Raw genomic sequence first — 20,389 nt, 5'->3', positions numbered from 1 at the left:
GTCACGATTCTAGTGACATTATTGCTTGCAAGGACATATTTCAACATCAGAGGGTGCCAGAGAGCTGAATATTTAATTATCCAAGTAACATGCCAATAGAACTGTTAATGATCTATAGACCTATGGCGAGTTGTTTTTATGGCAGGTGCTTTTATCATTTAATATTCAGATTTGACTTTCCATAATTATGTTTTGACTAGTCAAATCTCCAATTTAAGATATCTGCAATGAAACTCTCACCAGTCATTTGTTTCCATAGGACTGCATTGAAAACTATTTTCAGATATCTACAATAGAGTTTTTCCCTAGTAGAAATTGTAATTACAGATATCTACTAGTACAAAAATTATAATTTAAGATATCTCTAATTAAGTTGTTACTAGTGATACAATCAATTGTAGATATCTGTAATTTAATTATGTCTAGTCAGAACTTAAAGATATCTTTAATCTGGTTTTGACTAGTCATAATTATATATATCTACAATTCTGCATCTTTGAAGATATCCTAATTACATTTTTTGATATCTGAAACTAAGATATGACTAGGCAATGTACCGTAAACAATATCTTGATGCACTTATATGTTAAAAGGTCTTCAGTTAACTATGTGTAGCAAAGTGATTGTTATATGTTGCAGCAAGGACCAATTTAAGTGTAAATGAATAATAAAGACAGACAACCACAAATGGTTATTTATTTATTATTATGCAATCTATAAAAATGTGAAATTGGCCAAATAAATTATAGATGTATGGTTTAATGCTTTAGAATCAATGCACCCATGTTTTTTAATCCTTTAAAATCTTTAAACACAGTTAAACAATGACAGTGAATTGAAAAGAGAGAAGCCTCATTCAACAATTTAAATAATCGATCATAACTGCTATTAAGCAGCTGTGAATTTCCTAGTTACTATAACGTCTGTATTCTGAATTAATACAAAACCTATATTAATTAATGGCACTAACAATTAAATAAATGTATTTAATTAGTATATTAAACATGCTTGTGTACTATTTGCCAATACCGTTATAGCCCAATTGATGGCAGTGTGTAACAGCAACACTGAGAGAAGTACTGTGGAGAAGTAGTGTTGGAGTGATGAGACATGGATCAATAAAGTTTGTTTCTAATAATTACATGCCCATTGTAGACATGCAATGTGCAATTGACCTTTGAGCTAATGTAAGGGTCCTTTCTGATTTTATTTGAGTTTATTTGGGAATGTTGGCTGATACAAATCATGTTTACAAGTGCTCCATCATTGTTCTTTGTTAATGGATTTTTATTAATTTTTTTTTTATTGCAAAATTCTGTTTAAAATAAACCAAACCTGCAAGACTAACATTAAAAGATCAATTCTTTATCAGACAAAATGGCGGACAGCAAAAATTTCCGAAGTAGGATTTTGTTTTGTTTTTTTAAGCCGGGGCATAGCAGAGGCAATTTGCATAAGCATTTTAGATATCTGTTAAGGAATTTTCACTAGTAAGAATGTTGATTCAAGATATCTCTTTTAAAATTCTTCCCAGATATTAAATTATTTGGTGATATAATTGCAGATATCTCCAAATAAAGATCCTGGTTTTTAATCAATTTGAGATATCCATAAATACATTATAGTAATAAATAAATAAATATATTGACTAGTAATAATTCAAATTAAAAGATATCGCCTATTAAATACTGACTAGTCATGAATCCAATTCAAGATATCTACAACTATATTTTGCCTTCAGAGATCAAAAAATTTAATTATGATATTTTTAAAGATGCAGAATTGTAGATATCTGTAATTGAATTATGACTAGTCAAAACCAATATTAAAGATATATTTAAGTTCTGACTAGTCATAATTCAATTACAGATATCTTCAATTGATTTTTATTACTAGTAACAACTTAAGAGATATCTTAAATTATAATTTGTACTAGTAATCAATTGTAGATATCTGAAAATAGTTTTCAATGCAATCCTATGGAAACAAATGACTGGCCAAAGTTGCATTGCAGATATCTTAAATGTTAATTATGACTAGTCAGAAATGCACAACAGATATCTGAAATTGGAGTTTTGACTAGTCAAATCATAATTATGGATAGTCAAATCTGAATATTAAAGGATAAAAGCGCTTGCCATACGCTAGCACCATCTTTGATTTTTAATGGGAATGACAGCGAAGCGGTGAGGGATCGATGTACAGTCTCTTCAATGGTCTGTACTGCAGTTTAAAGTGTTTTTTGGATCGTTCCGTGGACAAAACATTGAAAAAATATATTTCTAAGAACATTCAGTAGACAAAAAACTGAAGTACCTACCTCATTACTGCTTGCCAAACGAGGGCTTTCTGGCTGCCGTTCCACAGAGACACTAAAAACGCAAAATGAACAAAATAAACTAAAATAATCTATCACACCAAAAAATATAGACAAATACATATATTCGAAACACTTTATTTACATGCCACGTCAATGGCGTTCTGCTGAAGTCTGTATCCATTTGAATAGGGTTTATAATGGAGAGTCCACCAATTATTGTTTGATCTCAAACGAATTTGCGAACAATACGAAAATATGTATTACACAAAAATAGAATATTCAGTTAACCTCAACCAAAGCTACATTTAAAAAGCTAAGCATCATTAAGCATGTCATTTTTTATTATAAGCCCATCTTAAAATGTCACACTTAATTTTATACTATATGTTTTATGTGAAGCCCTCCTTTGCATTAACCGTATATACACTGTACTGCAACACTTTGAAAAAAATGTATAATTAAAAATACCATGATGAGGCAAAGCCTCATGTCCACAGCAAGTAAACAGACCTGTCTGTAGCTCTTTGTGCATGAGGTCCAAGTGCGGTCTCAGATGCAGGTTTGGGTGCGGTCACACCGGTGAGGTCAACTTCAGGAAGGAGTTCTGTGCATGGAATAAGCTGAGGCTGTGAGAGAGAAAACACTGATGAACCAAGAACGAAGTTCAACAAGAGAAGAGCAGAGAGGAGAACAAAGATGAACATTTAGCAAACTATTTGCCCTGAGGATTCAAATTTCATTGAACAAGAGGAGCAGACAGTGACCAGTGAAAAAATTACCTAAAAAATAATAATTACAAAAACCCCCGCAGGATATTGCTCCCAAACAAAAACAACAGAGATATTCTCGGTCAAAAAAAAAAGTTTATTTTCAAGTTATTCTGTCAGCCCATCGCAATGAAAGCACTGCAAGGAAGGCAGTGTAACGGACGTCTGAGGAACATCCTGCGTACAGAACAGTGTGTGAGATACAGCAGAGATCCTTCATACTTCATCAGTTTCCTCTGTGCCTCCTGTGGAGACATTCTCAGTATTTGTGGCCGCTACGACTGTCCCTTCACACAGCCCCTCCGTCAAGTCCTCTTCTCTGGGTTTGTCTGAGAAAACAGCACAAATTCACTCATTAGACAGGATAAATCCTGTTATTGTGCGGAGATGGTGACCAAAGTTTTGTGGGAAATATTTTGGAACAATTCCAAACAGTAGGAGACAATTAAAATGTACTCTATTAGGTGACTTGTGAGATCAAGCTGAATTAACGTTCAATGAAATCATAATACAGACTGAGGATGCTACAAATGTTTTTTTTTATATTCCATCACACATTCGGCTGCATACACTTCCTATGTCTCAGCTACAGAGTCAATTGAGTATACAAGCCATTGGTTTCATGACAGTGGTTGAGAGAACCCTTAAAATGTCACTGAAATGATGGAAGTACATAAAAGTAAGCTTTGGAAATCTCACCTTTTGATACCTGCACGGATGTCCCCATATCCTGAACTCTCTTGTAATGCATCAGGGACTGCTGCAGCTCTTTTATCTTAAGATCCTAAAAAGAAAATTCAGATTCTCAATACATCACAATTTATTGATCCATACATTATAAAAACACAAGTGGTTATATAAATGTTAGACATTTGAAGCAAGGGGAGATTATGAAGTACTCTTTGCCATGAAAACCATCTATTGGCAAGCGTGTGTGGTGTGATTTGATTTTACCACAGCAAAACTCTTTCATATTGATTCATACCTTCTCATCGTTAGCTTCCTTTAAAGACGTAACAGTGCCCCTCATTATCTGCACTTCCATATCTGCACATATATATATATGAAGAAAAAAACAACAACTCAGAAATCTCCAGAAATTACATCTTATAGCATGCAATCATAATAGGACATGGAGAAAGGCTTTGTCAACATGTTTGTCTCAGGAATAACTTAAATAAATTGTCATATTGGAAGTAAAGATGATTTGCAATGTAGAATAAATGTTGAGAGAATCTCGAAAAAACAGAGTTAAAAGCGGGGATGCTTACATGCAAAAATCAGCTTGCCTAGACACGCATCGTTACAATCCTTCACACTTCATACATTCCAACACAATGTTTTTTCTTGAGCTTACAATGTGTTAGGAGAAAGTAGAGAGCACTTTAAATCACACAAAATGTTTTTGTTCGGTGTCATCCATTGACAGTGCGCAGCCTCTGCTGCAAATAGAATTAATACAGGGATGCTGCACAGATTTTAAAATCAAATTTAAGACTTTTGAAAAGCTTTAAGACTTGAACAAATAAAATGAGTACAGTATGTTCATACCAGATTATATATATATATATATAAAAAAAAATTACCAAAATATCGACACATACTAATTAGAGATCGACCGATATTGGATTTTGCTGATACAATAATGCATTGGAAGAAAGGCAATAACTGACAAATCGGCCAATTGTTTTTAAAACTGATATATTGATGTGTTACAAATTCTTACTGTGATGGGAACAGACACAGAGGCAACAAGAAACCAAATTTCATATAATAACCAGAAAAAAAAAAAAAAAAGATTTGGTGCATAACGCAGGGCTTATGACTATACACAAGCCGAAAATACACCGGGGACTCTTATTTTGAAATGTCTGTACTCCCAGTTGCTCACACAAAAAGATAAGGGAAATAAAATATACACTCTTACAATAATCTACAACTTATTACTATATACACGCTGTAAAATAAACATTGTCATAAAACAAAACAAAAAAATCAGTAATTAACTGATTTTAAACCACTCTGAAACCGCTGGAAACACTGTATCATGAGCTTCCTGTGCACTTGGAAAATGTGCAACAGTGCCGCGTCTTCTCTTTGAAGCGTGCAGCGTATACAGACTATAGATTTATTTGATTAAATCACAGCCTTCTGTTGTTTAATAATTACATTCGGCTATAACGCGATTCCTGTTTTTCTGTCTCTAAATTTAAGACCTCTTTAAATGATAATTAAGACTTTTGTTTTACCATTTAAGATATTTAAGACTTTTTATGGTCTTAAATTTTGAAAACTGAATTTAAGACATTTTAAGACTTTAAGGATCTGCAGAAACCCTGTAATAGCTGCAAGCATAAAAAAAATGTGCATTATATACAAAACTTTTTTTTAATCTAACAAAGCTATGAATGTATGAGTTCCATCTAAATTTTCAAATAAACAATGATTAAATGTTGAGCCCCCATGCTGCATGCACTATATAGCCATATGTTCACATCAGGTGATGAGACACACAACAGTACCTTTTTCCCTGCTTTGTGACTGCTCCGGGGTCATGACCTCCAGTTGGGCTTGATCCTGAAGTCTTCTAAGTACCTGCTCTCTCTCCTCCAATTGCTTCTGAAGTGCTGTTAGCTGTTCCTGATAAATCAAAACCAAATTAATGTACATTCTCATAGTGCATATGTATGGCAGTTTTAAAATGCAACACAGAAAATAAACCTAAACTATTATTTAATAATCAGTGGCCCCATGTAGTATTCAAACACTTTAGCTACACTTAATATATTTGCATGTGAAATCAATGTTAAATCAAGTGGCAAATAGTTTAAAGAAAGATAGCACAAAAACACTGTACAAGCAATACATAAAAATAAAAAAAAAAGTTAGGTTATAAAGATTTTAAACTGAAGACAAATGTATTTGGACAATTTATTTGACACTCGAAGTTAGTTCTGAGAAAAGATTGCATTATTTGTTTGAAAATGTCACTTCTTTCGGTATTTTGTTTTGTTATCTAATGCACTGAAATCCATTTGTTTTAAGTGTTGCTTAAGGGTCCAAAAACTATTTGGGCCACTGTAGTGATTGGGATTGAAAGAAAAGAATGGGTATTCTATAATGCAGTGTGAACAAATGCTGTTCAAGACCTCAATGAGAAAACTACATGAAAACACAACAAAAATATAGACATCAAGAAATACATCAAGAGAGGCATAGCACAGTAATGTCCAGAAATACTACAACTTCAGAGCAACAACCTTCTTGATATGACTTTACATGAGGAATCTATCCAGCCTTGAGCATGAGAATATACTTCATTAGCTTGACACATTCCAGTGGTTAGCCATGAAGGACGAGTGAGCTACACAGGGATTTCTGTGTGCTAAAATGATTCGTACACTAATGCCGTTACACTTCAGTGCTGTTAATCTTGTGTTGTGTAAGTATCACCTGACCAAGAGGATTTCTTACTTTGATACAGTTAAGATTTTGGTCATACTCTTGTCTCTCATCCTCCATGCTTGTCAACTTGAGACGCATGTCTTTCAAATCCTGATAAAGACCCTGAGGAGACAGACCATGTTATCTATGCATCAAATGGTCAAGAATGTGAAAGCGAATAAATATGTAAGGAACAGATGTAAAATATACACAATGTGCAAAATGCAGATGCAAACTAACTGATGCACTAAAAGATTCTACATGCTAAATACTTGGGGGCAAAAATATTCTTGTTGCAAAAAATTAAAGCTAAATGATGTATATGAAAACCAATTACCAAGCAGAAAATGTTGCAAAAATAAAGATTTTTCTATGGGTTTCCCAAACACTGCCACTGGTTGGTCAAACAGCCCCTAAGTCGCACTCAAACAAATAGAACAATGGTTTCAAAAGCACCACAGATCCAGATTTAACACTTTTTGGGGAAATGAACCTACAAATAGCTTACTTAGTGCATCTGCATTATAAGCTGGGATAGGGCAATTCAAAATATATTAAAGGGGCCATGACATACCATTTTTTATTATTTTAATATGTTTCTTGAGGGTCACTTATAATATAAATAAAGTCTTTTTTGCACAAAAAAGTCATATTTGTAAAACATGATCATTTTCCACCCTCTTTCTGGGCCTCTGTCAAAAATGCTCTGTTTTGGTGCTGCTTCTCCTTTAACACTTGACGGTAAACACCCACTGTTCTGATTGGCTCACTGATCTTGACTGACCTGCTCTCTCCTTATTATTTTACTGCTACTGGGTGGGACTACGGAAGTAATAAGGTAAAGTAGGCGTTGATCTGTTGTGGAGGCATTCAGATAAAAATGTCTACCACAGTGTGACATCACAATGTGGAGGAAGCAGAATTTTTTTTTGTCTGAGTGCGAGTTAGGGTCTGTTTGACCAACCAATGGCAGTTTTTGGGAAACCCGTTAGAAAAATCTTTATTTTCTAAAATATTTCACAGCTCTTGTGCATATGACAAACTTGAAATGAGTTGTTATGGCAGCTTGGTTTCAACAATGCTCTTTTTGCAGTGAGAAGGAAGTTTAAAGATCTGAAATGTACAGTATATTTTTTTTTAGTGTTTTTATATGTTAAAAGATCAAGAAAAGTTTGATTCCTCATGGCATGACCCTTTTAACATTGGGGGAAAAAATCCTTCAGCTTTAAGCTAACAATATAGGGCATGTGAAAATTAACAATGTGCTCTCAGCAATTTACGTCAAATACACTTACTGACACAGCAGAAGAAAAATATTTAAGCTGAGAAATTCAGACACATTGTCCTTAAAATGAAATCCATATTTGTGTCTAATTTGGAGGAAACCTAGCCCATTCTTTTGATTAATGGTGGATTTCTGGTTTCTGAAACTGAAACTCCCCTAAACTCATGCAAGTACGAGAAAGCTGAATGGGCTCAGTGTAGTCTGGACTCACTGACTCAAAGCTTTATAACAGGAAATGGCTCTGGTACTCTGCGTTTTCTCTCACCCTCTGGAAGCCTTAAGCAGCAATGAATCCACCATGGCAACCACAGGGTGGTCAAACCATAATAGCCAGGTCTCATTTCATTAAATGTTCAGGTTGTCAGTTCAGATCTGATCACTTTTAAGGTTCAGATTAATTATAGGAGGTAATTTATTAGACCTGTGCCCTATGCATTTCCGTAGTGGTGATGGTGCAAAAGTGTGCTTGTTACCTCACTTTCTCTGCAATCGCCCTCTGCAGCGGCCAGTTTCAGTTTCAGACTTGATACCTCCGTCAGCAATTCCAGTTTCTCAGTTTCTAAAGCACTCCTACTAAGCAGCTCCTTCAAAAAAACGATAATGATAAAATAAGAGAATGGTTAAACGCAGTAGCTTTCTTTGGGAAGAATAATAACTCTTTAAAAGAAGTTTAAAAGGGTGATGTTTTATGTCCTTAACAAATGTAATTGTTTCTCAAATGTCATTGTGTGTCTCTTCATTAAAGTCAAACGTGGTGTGATGCATCTTGGCGCAAAGAACTTTCAGTAAAGAACTTCTTGGTCTGCTGCTCATGCAAATCCACTGTATGGTTGTATACGGAAATTGGAAAATAACATACAAGTTGGATGGACTATGGTGCTTTTTTTGTCATTTTTAAACACTTCAACTGCATTTCTTCGAAGGATGAAAGTCATATGGGTTTGGAATGTCATTATGGTTCCATTTTTGAGTGAAATATTCCTTTAACAATATTACTGCCCATTCTTACAACAATGTGACCTAGATACAGTGCATCTTTGCTACTGTACTTTAAAAGAGGTCACAGACCTGCTGAAGTAAATCTTCTGTAGCATTCAGTTTCATGCGGTGTTCCTCAAGGCACGTGTCTAGGTCCCTTATCTTTTCTCCCTGAACCTCCACCTGGTCTGTCAGAACACTCACCTAAAGGGGTTAGGGTGCAAAATTATTGGGTTTCTGTGTTTGTAACATTTAGAAACAACAGTGGCAGTATTCAGCCAGACTGCCAATAGTAAAGCAGCAGTACACAATAGGAAAATCCCATATTGTAAAGTCTGAAACTTGACTTGTTTTCAACAACACACCTGGAGCACTAAACATTCTTTGTCGCTTTCCAAACGCGAAAGTCGTTCCTGATAGACCAAATTCTCTCCTGCAGATCCATGGCCATTTGTCTGGAAACATAAACACGTGCTTAGAGTTCTAGACATAGTTTTATTCTACATTAAACATACATTAGCAGTCAAATTTTTTGACATACTTGACTGAATTTACCTTTCCAATGATCTTTAAAACTTGTTGATACAAAGGTTTATGTTTAAATGCTTGAAATAATTTCTTTACATTTTTTTTATTTATTTGTTATTTTTATGAATTGGTCCGAATAGTGAAGCGGCCTACAAGTGCCCAGCATACATTATATGAGCATTCCTTTAATAAGGTTTTAAAAGCTGGTGACCTCATGATGTTGACAGAGAGAATGGTGCAGATCTGCAACTTAAGCATATGGCTGCTACTCTGAAGAAACTAAAAAATAAGTTGGTTTTGATTTGTTAGATTTTTTGGTTACAACATAGTTCACATACTTCCATTTCATAGCTTTGATGACTTGACTATTATTTTAAAATGTTGAAAATAGATATAATGAATGAGTAGGTGTGTCCAAACCTTTGACTGACGCTTTTCCAAACCAGACATCAGATTAGAAATAGTTCACCCAAAAATGAAAATTCTCTTATCATTTACCCTCATGCCATATGAGATATGCTTGATTTTCTTCTGCAGAACACAGATTTTCAGAAAAATTGCTCAAATATGTAGATCCATACAATGTAAGTGAAAGGTGACAAACTTTAAAGCTCCAAAAAAGCACAAAGATAATCTGTTTCCAGTGATTTAATCCATGTATTTTGAAGCGATCAAATTGGTTTTGGGTGAGAACAGACCAAAATAAAACTCCTTTTTCACCGTACATCTTGCCATCTCTAAGCACAACCACAATTACAAGCTCGATTAAACTTTCTAGCACTTGATGCATGTTCAGAGCACTAGATGGCACTAGGCTGTGTAATCAAGTTTGATCACCAAGGAGACTGCTGATGTCAAGATGAATAGTGAAAAAGGAGTTATATTTTGGTCTGTTCTCATCCAAACTTTTATGCTGCCTTTATTTGCTTTCTGGAGCTTCAAAGTTTTGGTCACCATTCACTTGCATTGTATGGACCTACAGAGCTGAAGTATTCTTCTAATATCTTAATTTGTGTTCTGCAGAAGAAAGAAAGTCATACACATCTGGGATGACATAAGGATGAGTAAATTATGAGAGACTTTTTATTTTTGGGTGAACTATTCCTTTAAGAGGATGACAACATGTGACAAGGGGTCAAAAACACTGCTTCTGTGATACATTGCAACCTTGATTAATCAGGCTCTTAACAGTCAACAAAACACAGTTCGATAAACGGAGTAGATTCTGAAATGACCATATACAGGCAAATGCTGGTGGGACCTGAAAATGAAATCACATGCTGCTGTCTGAGTCATGTGAAGTTTCTACATAAAATTGTGGAATATGAGATGCATGTGAGAGCCTAGATGGTTTTCACATCGCAAGATCTTGATGTCCAGGAGTGGAAATTGCACAAAGCAAGCATTGCTTCAGGTTGAATATGGAAAAAGGGGCTGGGGAGCCGAAATGTGCTTAATCCAGATGAATCGTAGCTGGATTTAAGGACGGAAAATGCACAGGGAGAGAGAGACATACGTCAGACAAACAGACACGTGCGTTATAAAGAAAACTGTCTATGATATTTTTCCCTTCAGAGGAATTATGCTGAAATAATTATACTGCAAAGGAATTTTTCCATCAAACTGTACACAGCATCATACAAAAGGATACATAAAAGTACAACCATAATGGTAACATAGAACACATTGAAAATAGTTCTACAAAACAATGTCCTAATGCTGAAACCATATTCTTTTAACCTGTTTATTTGCAAAGATTGCAGACAGCCTCACGATTGTCACTGTTTACATTCACAATGTGCTACGATTATTAAAATTCTCATTTAATTTGGACAAACTCCACCTCTGATATTTGACTACTGTATTGCAACAGCAGTGTTGTTACAGCATCAGTACTCTCTTAGTTTGTTAGGAGTATACATTAAAACAATGCATGCAATACAGTGCATCCGGAAAGTATTCAGAGCACTTCACTTTTACCACATTTTGTTATGTTACAGCCTTATTCCAAAATGGATTAAATTCATTATTTTCCTCAAAATTCTACAAACAATACCCCATAATGACAACGTGAAAAAAGTTTGTTTGAAATCTTTGCAAATTTATAAAAAAAATAAATAAAAAAAAAAAAAAATCACATGTACATAAGTATTCACAGCCTTTGCTCAATACTTTGTTGAAGCACCTTTGGCACCAATTATAGCCTCAAGTCTTTTCGAGTATGATGCTACAAGCTTGGCACACCTATTTTTGGGCAGTTTCTACCATTCTTCTTTGCAGGACCCCTCAAGCTCTATCAGGTTGGATGGGGAGTGTCAGTGCACAGCCATTTTCAGATCTCTCCAGAGATGTTCAATCGGGTTTAAGTCTGGGCTCTGGCTGGGCCACTCAAGGACATTCACAGAGTTGTCCCGTAGCCACTCCTTTGTTATCTTGGCTGTGCGCTTAGGGTCGTTGTCCTGTTGGAAGATGAACCTTCGCCCCAGTCTGAGGTCCAGAGCGCTCTGGAGCCGGTTTTCATCAAGGATGTCTCTGTACATTGCTGCATTCATCTTTCCCTCGATCCTGCCTAGTCTCCCAGTTCCTGCTGCTGAAAAACATCCCCACAGCATGATGCTGCCACCACCATGCTTCACTGTAGGGATGGTATTGCTGGAGCTCTGTCAGAGTGACCATCGGGTTCTTGGTCACCTCCCTGACTAAGGCCCTTCTCCCCCGATTGCTCAGTTTGGCCGGGCGGCCAGCTCTAGCAAGAGTCCTGGTGGTTCCAAACTTCTTCCATTTACGGATGGAGGCCACTGTGCTCATTGGTACCTTCAATGCTGCAGAAATGTTTCTGTACCCTTCCCCAGATCTGTGCCTAGATACAATCCTGTCTTGGAGGTCTACAGACAATTCCTTGGACTTCATGGCTTGGTTTGTGCTCTGACATGCACTGTTAACTGTGGGACCTTATCAGTCCAATCAACTGAATTTACCACAAGTGGACTCCAATCAAGTTGTAGAAACATCTCAAGGATGATCAGTGGAAACAGGATGCACCGGAGCTCAATTTTGTGTCATGGCAAAGGCTGTGAATATTTATGTACATGTTATTTTTCCTTTTCATTTTTTATTTTTAATAAATTTGCAAAGATTTCAAACAAATTTCTTTCACGTTATGGGGTATTGTTTGTAGAATTTTGAGGAAAATAATGAATTTAATCCATTTTGGAATAAGGCTGTAACATAACAAAATGTGGAAAAAGTGAAGCGCTGTGAATACTTTCCGGATGCACTGTACAATACAATGCATGCAAAATCAAAGCAGAAGTTATGGCTTTTATTATGTAGTAGTGATGCACATGTACAAGTGATAGGACTTTAGCTGTATTAAAGCTTCTATTTTTTTTCTTGCATATTTTATATGAAAACTATGGCAGTGTGAATTCAGTGAGATTAATTACAAAATATATAATTTTTTTATAATATAAAGAATATTCCTACCATCAGAGCAATTCAAGCTTGAAGTACCAGCTGTTTTCAGAAGGGGGCAGTAAGCAAAACTCCAGCTGTAAATGCAACGCGCAGCTGTACAGACAATAAACCACACTTCTGCAGTTCGGAATGCAGGGAGTTTAAAACCACGTTCAACGAAGTTTGACACAGCGACCTAAAAATGCCGTTTATGATGCAATGCAACTAAAGTGAGATGCCCCAAAAGCGTCCGTCTGATACATGTACATTGATGCATCCTTAGAAAAGCCCTTATAATAAATAAATCTTGGACAGATTAACAAATTCAATTGCAAAATGGATTGCTGTGGACTGTAGGCCAATACAATAGGCTTATGTAAAATAATAAGGAAATAAATAATACAATGCCTTCTATTGTATAATTATTAAAATATAATAACATATTTAAGCATTAAATATTGAATTATTGTTATTTCGGGAGGCTTTCTCTGCAAATATTTATGCAATTAATTAATCTACATGTCTTTTAATTAATTTGATTCACAGCCCTAATTAAAGCATATGTTCAGAGTCATCACAAGCATGCAGGCATCTACATAACATGACTGGGACTACCTTTGCAGTACCCCTTACTGTACCTATAACATCACTTTTTAAATAGTGCAAGGAACACCCACCAATTGGCCTTGCAGCCACTCCACCAGACCCTCAGCTGTGGTTGGAGACACCTGACTGCGCAGACTATCCCTCTCCTCTGGATCTATCAGGTCCAGCGCCGCCCTCAGATCCTCCAGGAGGTGCAGCACCCGGAGGCTGCCTAGGAAGGGAGAAGTCGGTGACTGACAATCAAACAGTCCGTTGGTGTAGCCCAGGGCCTTAGAACCTGTAGCAAAAACAGGAATGAGGATCAGAGTAGGGATTTATAATTAGAAGGCTTTTGTTCAGTTATGGGTAAAGGAATCATACATTTAAAAATGTATGGTATTCCAAAGTGCCAACAAAAGTTTAAGGAAGAATAAGGGGCTGTTCACTTAGGATGTGTGAAGGAATCAATCTGTTATTATTTAATTGTTGTTCTATAGGTAAACATCTGCCTAACTAGATGCATCACATCACTCCATTGTGCCATATTTTAACATTTTCAAGTTAAAAGAGGTTAAACTTTTAAAAATGTGTTCCGTTCCATTATGCTGCGCTGCATCAAGCTGTTTTTGAATGCATGTTCTGTGTAAATGGTCCCAAAGTCTGTATGGTTTTGCTTAAGCCATTTTTAAAACTGACCAAAACAAAACCCAGTTTGGAAGATTTGGCGTGACTACTCCAGTGCCGTACTCACAATGGGACGTAATAACAGAGTGGAAAAGTACAGCCTTTAAAAGACTCATTCCTGCTCCAAGTAAAGACATTCATTTCTCTCTGATGTGTGCCTGATGTTCCCAGAGATTGACAGTGTTGTAGTAGCACATTGAAAAAGCATTAGATTTCATCAGTGCTGAAATAGTGGAAAAAGCTTGTAATGTCACTCACTACAAACACAGCCTCGGCAGAAAATCATTTCTCAGCTCTAACAAATCTGCAAAAATACTGATAGATTGAGCATGCCAATTCATTCTCTGCGACTTGATATGCAATTTATCCCACACTGAACATCGACCAATATCCAAGTGTCAGATAATCAATATGAATAACTGCTTTTTAATTCTCATTTTATTTCTACTTGTAGACACAATTATAGCTAATCATTCATCACTAACCTCTGTAAGTGCACAGCCTGCTTTCTGAGACTAATATGGCACAGTCAACAAATAACTCATTTCACCCATTTTATTGGCAATATACACTTGGAATCTAAGACTTTGCACAATTTGTTTTCCACTACGTGAGTACATCTTTGTTTTGGGCCATGCTAACTTTATTGGTAAACCCAATATTAAAGGAAAGATAACAGATGACATGTAAATATTGGTTAAAAATATCTGTCAAACAATTATCGGTCTATCACTACTTCAATTAAACAATTTGTTGCAATGTCTATTTTTAAATATGACCACATTGTAAAGCTGCAGATAATAAACTTTGTGCCTACAGTCAAATTTGGTTGGTTTAGTTGTGCTGTACCTGCAATGATGCCATCCATCTGCTCAAGGGCAGCTGCCAACATCTCACTGGCATCAGACATCATGATCACCTTCTTTAAAACCTGCAAATTGGCATTCAAAGTCAGTAAAGGATAGAACTATTAGAAATAGATATTTAGAGAATTTTTAATTAGTTGTCAATTGCAAAGGAATTGAAAATGTTGATTGAATGTTGAGCATCATGCTTCATGAATTATGTCTGGTATTTTCATTTATAAATATTCTGTTAAACAGAACACCACCTGCTCTCTAACTAACTGTCTCTCTTTTCCCTGGCACTAGTACGAGTTCCAGTCCCACCATGCAGAATGGGAGGACTCATGTGAGGGATAATGGCACAGTTCTCACAGGATATTTCACTGCCGTGTGTTGAAATGATCGGAATTCCAGGCCTTCATAACAAAATCCCCGAGGTGGCATGTCCAGCCTGCTAATGCCATTGGCTTATATCTCAGCTTGTTTTTTTTTTTTCTGAGGCTTCCCATTCCCGCCCAAAAGGTTCAATCCCCAAACATCCTGGAAATTCCATTTAAAATTCCAATTAATTAAAGACAAATTAAATTCACCAGATATCTATACAACACTTATTATGAATTACTTATTGATCATGGTTTAAATAACCAAAACAGTGCCAATCAGCATCTAAGAATAGCATTCTGAGATGATATTCTTCTCACCACAATTGTACATTGCGGTTATCGGAGTTACCATAGACTTTGTCAGTTCGAACCAGTCTGGCCTTTCTTTCATCAACAAGGCACAAACAAAGCCAAGCTGCTTGAATTTTTGCGCCAGGAGTGGCATAAAGTCACCCAACAGCAATGTGAAGAACTGGTAGACAGCATGCAAAGACACATGAAAGCTGTGATTGAAAATCAGGTTTATTCCACCAAATATTGATCTCTGAACTCTTCCTAAGTTAAAACATTAGTATTGTGTTCTTAAACAATGTCCCACAACAGAGAGTGCTTCCAGGGTGGAGTATAAATTTAAGGTGCTCTATGGTCAAGGGTTCATAATAGTCCTTCATATGCTGGATTATTTTTAGGCAAATGGGAACATGATTATGTATTGAATTCTAGAACAAATCATTTTTTAGAGAATATCATCTGGTGGGGGCTTTACATTGATGACGTTCTCCTATTTTGTTCAGGTTCAGAGGTAGATCAAATATCATTTCACCAATATCTTAATAGTACTAATTCAAATGTGAAACCATCCCTACAGTACAATTAGGAAAAGATACATTTTCTAGAGCTTGAAATTAGTAAAGCTAAAGATGCTTTTTTTACATGCATCAATATTTAGGAAATGTACTATGCTAAGAGTTTCCATCCTCCTAAATTGATACGAAACATACCGTTTGGACAATTTCAAAGACTGTGTAGATTTGTGACAAAGAGCAAGATTTTGAGGATAAATCCAAGGACTTCGAAAAAACACTTTTTAAACAGAGGGTATAAGTTCAAACTCTCCAAAAAGCTAAAACACGTGTGAAAAATATGACAAAAGGACAGATTTGTTAAAAAGGAAAACGAGATCTGAAACATCAAATAACATTTATTTTGTACCACAACATAGCACGATTGCTGAAAAAGTCAAACAATTTTCAAAGAAAATTGGGGCATTATACAGAGTGATAATTTATTTGAGAGATCCATTCCCAGATCTTCCAATGATAAGTTTTTTAAAAAAGCACTACCTTATGTGACAGACTAGTACACAGTTACCTACCAAACACTCTTGAAAATCATTGGTTAGGGGATAAACCTAAGGGTTATTTTAAATGTCATCGATGCAATCATTGCGATAATGTAGTACAAGGAGAAGCTTTTCTAGATGGAAAAACATAGAATAAATCTTATCAAACACTCAATTGTGAAACTACTCATGTTATCTACAGGTTGGAAATGTCCACATTGTATGGTTTTCTATATTGGTAGAACAAAAAGACGATTACAAGACCGTCTGGCTGAACATAAATATGCCATTAGGAGGGGTAATGAAGAGTATACTATGGCTAAACATTTTAAATCAGTGCACAACTGTAATCCTTCTACTCTTAAAATACAAGGTATTGACCATACAAGTACTTCAATCAGGAAAGGTAATAGAGAACAAAAAGAGAGAATTTTGGATAAAGTTAAATGCTATGAAATATCCTGGACTGAATGAGGATTTGGATTTTAGTCCTTTTCTATAACTTAGTTTGTGTGTGTGTGTGTGTGTGTGTGTGTGTGTTATAAGTGGTTGTATTTCTGTTCTTTTGTAATATTCCCTTCGAGTAAGAAAACAAGTAACAATAGCGAATGCTTAACGCTATAGTTAACAAGTTGATCATGTGGCTTACTAAATGATTGATATTACTCTCACCTGTGTGAAGTTTGTTTGTTACTCTCCCTGAGGAAGGCTCAAGCCGAAATGCGTAGGAGAGCTGTTTTACCTTTTCTATTAAGCCATGTGATGATAAAGGCTTTTTAATTAAAAAGAGTGCCATGGTGTGGGGGCCTGGGTAGCTCAGCGAGTAAAGACACTGACTACCACCCCTGGAGTCGCGAGTTTTAATCCATGGCGTGCTGAGTGACTCCAGCCAGGTCTCCTAAGCAACCAAATTGGCCCGGTTGCTAGGGAGACTAGAGTCACATGGGGTAACCTCCTCGTGGTCAGTATAATGTGGTTTGATCTTGGTGGGGCGTGTGGTGAGTTGTGTGTGGATGAGGCGGAAAATAGTGTGAAGCCTCCACAAGCACTATGTCTCCACAGAAGCAAGCGCAACAAGCCACTTGATAAGATGCGCAGACTGAAGTCTCAGACACTGAGATCCGTCCTCCGCCACCCGGATTGAGGCGAGTCACTATGCCACCATGAGGATTTTGAGCACATTGGGAATTCCAAATTGGGGAGAAAAAGGTGAGGGAAAGAAATAATAAATCAAAAATAAGAGTGCCATGGTTATCCAGCTTTTTGTTTTTTGGATTAGTATTGTGTTGTTTAAAAATGAATATGATATATATATATATATATATATGTTTTGCATTATTCGAGGTCTGAAAACACTGCATCTTTTTTGTTATTTTGACCAGTTGTCATTTTCTGCAAATAAATCCTCTAAATGACAATATTTTTATTTGGAATTTTGGAGAAATGTTGTCAGTACTTTATAGAAAAAAAAATATATATATTTTTTTTAATTTTACTCAAACACATACCTATAAATAGTAAAAAGAGAAACTGATAATTTTGCAGTGGTCTCTTAATTTTTTCAGAGCTGTGTGTGTGTGTGTGTGTGTATATATATATATATACATAAAAAATCACATACACATATCCAAGTTGCCTAGGCTATAGAACATTTTACATATAACCACGTTATGTAAATGTTACATACACCCACAAAGTTAACCATTTATATGGCCGTGAATCAAAACATAAAATGTCGAACTCAAATTTCTTCTGCAAAAGGACATGTTAAGCGGAATGTTAGCCTAGTCACCATTCACTTTCATTGTACAGAAAACAAAGAGGCAATGAAAGTGAATGGTGACTGAGGCTAACATTCTGCCTAACATCTGTTCCATTGTGTTTCACAAAAGAACATAAGTCATACAGGTTTGAAACAACAAGAGGGTGAGTAAATGATGAGAGAATAGGTGAACTAAAAATGCCATAAGAATAGGTGATGAGATGCTGCATGCTGCTGGTTACAATTAAAAGGCAAAACAGTGGGGTAAAACATTCTAAATTACCCCATTTAATCTGGTTACAGAGTGGGCGGGTGAACTTCAGGAAAGCTCAACAACTAACACAGAGGTCTTTGTTTGTCCGGTTGCCACCGACCTGCAGAAAGAGCACCATTATGAGCTTTATTCTCCTTCTAAGATGAGTCTATTCTGTTATGAACATCTTCAATCAACAAACTTTGTAATAGATGATGGAATACTGAGAAAGGGCAAGAAGGTCACGTCACTTCAGATTTACGTAGCAAAAGGAGAGGGCTAAGCCTTTGTTTAAGTATATCAGATTTTGTCTAGCTAATGAGTCTATTGTATACAATGCCTTGACTGCCACCATTCAAAATCCACCCATTTTAGGACATTTAAACAACAAACCTCATCATCAGTAGATTTTACCATATAATATAAATGGTTTTCCATTTAGAACTAAAAAAACATAGTCAAGCTTCTGACCACAAAGCATGAAACTGCTTAATAAATTATGATCTTCTGGATTTGAACTGACATCCAGATCCATTATCACCTTCTCAAACACTGGCCAAAGTGGAGGTCTGTCCCATCTATTCTCCATGGCTTTCCAGGAGCTCGGAGTTACTTTTGGCTTACAGAAAACATTCTCCACGTCCCTGGAGGAAATGGTGCTGTATTTAGTCAGCTGCCTGTATCACTTCCTAGGGGGAAGCCCTGGATTTCTAGCAGTTATTCCCAATGGTGCAAGGAGAATTTTGAAACTCAATATTTGCCGATGTGATTGAACCTTTAAAAGGCCAGAAACAAGTGCAGGAATCACAGCAAGACTTCAAAAATGTAATCTGGCCAAACCCAAATTAAGATTACACAGGAGGACTGATGAAATTCTATTCGGTATTCTATTGACCTATTGTGCATTTACAGTCGGACCCAATTAAAATAATCTCAAGTATGACTTCGCTTTCTTTCCATCTGCTCTAATGAGAACCAGCTTCTTTCTCTTCTGTTCACGGTTATTTTGACTTTCCACTCCACAAAGTCTGGATGGAAAATCTTATGGATAAAAAATTGTGATAGCGTGGATGGATCTTTGGCTCCAAACAAACTTTTGAACAATACTTTCCAGTAGTAAATGCAGCAAATTAGAAATCAAGCACAAAATGGACTGAGGAATCAGATTTCCATAAGAGAGCAAAAAAAAAAAAAAAAAAAACACCATATTGACATTAATTTTAATAGTAAATGTTTTGTCTCATTTTCTTGACAGATCAGGTCGGCCTATCTCAACTTAGTAGAGTACCATGCACCAGTCGCTCCATGACTCCTTCCCCCGGATTCCTGAAAAACTCCTCCAGATGTACTCACATACACTCAGACCCTCATCCGGCACTTCCTCTAAACATAGATATGATACAACCCTCCCTCAGGCTCAAAGCACTGACCACCCCTCACAAAAATTAATTTCTGTGTTTAGCTAGTAAACATACAATAAATTAGCAGACCACAAATTCCCTTAAAGGGTTGTAAACCAAACCACTGTAGGAGGGACTGTCGTGATTGGCTCAGAGCCCAGACTGGCCTACTAATACAAAGGTAGAAGTCATTCTGATTTATTTACGCAGTCTGACGTTGGCCAGATGTGGAGATAGAGGGAGGGGGTAGGGGTAGTTTGAAAGAAAAACAACCCGCTGCCAGTGGCATAATGCAGGCTAAGCATCGGCCCAAACATACAGTGGGGTCCAAAAGTCTAAGACCACTTTGAAAATCTG

The 20,389-nt window shown here is 36.3% G+C and overlaps 1 protein-coding gene across 3 annotated transcripts in view; it reads right to left on the bottom strand.

Annotated features, from left to right (window-relative positions):
• LOC127436382 (liprin-beta-1-like) overlaps positions 1 to 20,389 on the bottom strand; it is a 28,470-nt gene that overhangs the window by 5,682 nt on the left and 2,399 nt on the right. For 2 of the 3 annotated variants that reach the window (XM_051690480.1, XM_051690478.1), the window contains exons 2-13: positions 14,897 to 14,978; positions 13,456 to 13,661; positions 9,160 to 9,249; positions 8,885 to 8,998; positions 8,290 to 8,400; positions 6,562 to 6,654; positions 5,610 to 5,727; positions 4,073 to 4,134; positions 3,787 to 3,871; positions 3,310 to 3,416; positions 2,831 to 2,946; positions 2,321 to 2,372 (exon numbers count right to left, since the gene is read on the bottom strand). In XM_051690480.1, coding sequence (XP_051546440.1) covers positions 2,321 to 2,372; positions 2,831 to 2,946; positions 3,310 to 3,416; positions 3,787 to 3,871; positions 4,073 to 4,134; positions 5,610 to 5,727; positions 6,562 to 6,654; positions 8,290 to 8,400; positions 8,885 to 8,998; positions 9,160 to 9,249; positions 13,456 to 13,661; positions 14,897 to 14,960 — 1,218 coding nt within the window. In that variant the 5' untranslated portion in view covers positions 14,961 to 14,978. Of the gene's footprint in view, positions 1 to 2,320; positions 2,373 to 2,830; positions 2,947 to 3,309; positions 3,417 to 3,786; positions 3,872 to 4,072; positions 4,135 to 5,609; positions 5,728 to 6,561; positions 6,655 to 8,289; positions 8,401 to 8,884; positions 8,999 to 9,159; positions 9,250 to 13,455; positions 13,662 to 14,896; positions 14,986 to 20,389 lie in introns of all 3 variants that reach the window. The other variant, XM_051690479.1, reaches the window with a different exon arrangement.

This window comes from Myxocyprinus asiaticus, chromosome 47, assembly GCF_019703515.2.
Source record: "Myxocyprinus asiaticus isolate MX2 ecotype Aquarium Trade chromosome 47, UBuf_Myxa_2, whole genome shotgun sequence".
Classification (NCBI taxonomy): Eukaryota; Metazoa; Chordata; class Actinopteri; order Cypriniformes; family Catostomidae; genus Myxocyprinus; species Myxocyprinus asiaticus.
This window is presented reverse-complemented; position numbering and strand designations above follow the sequence as displayed.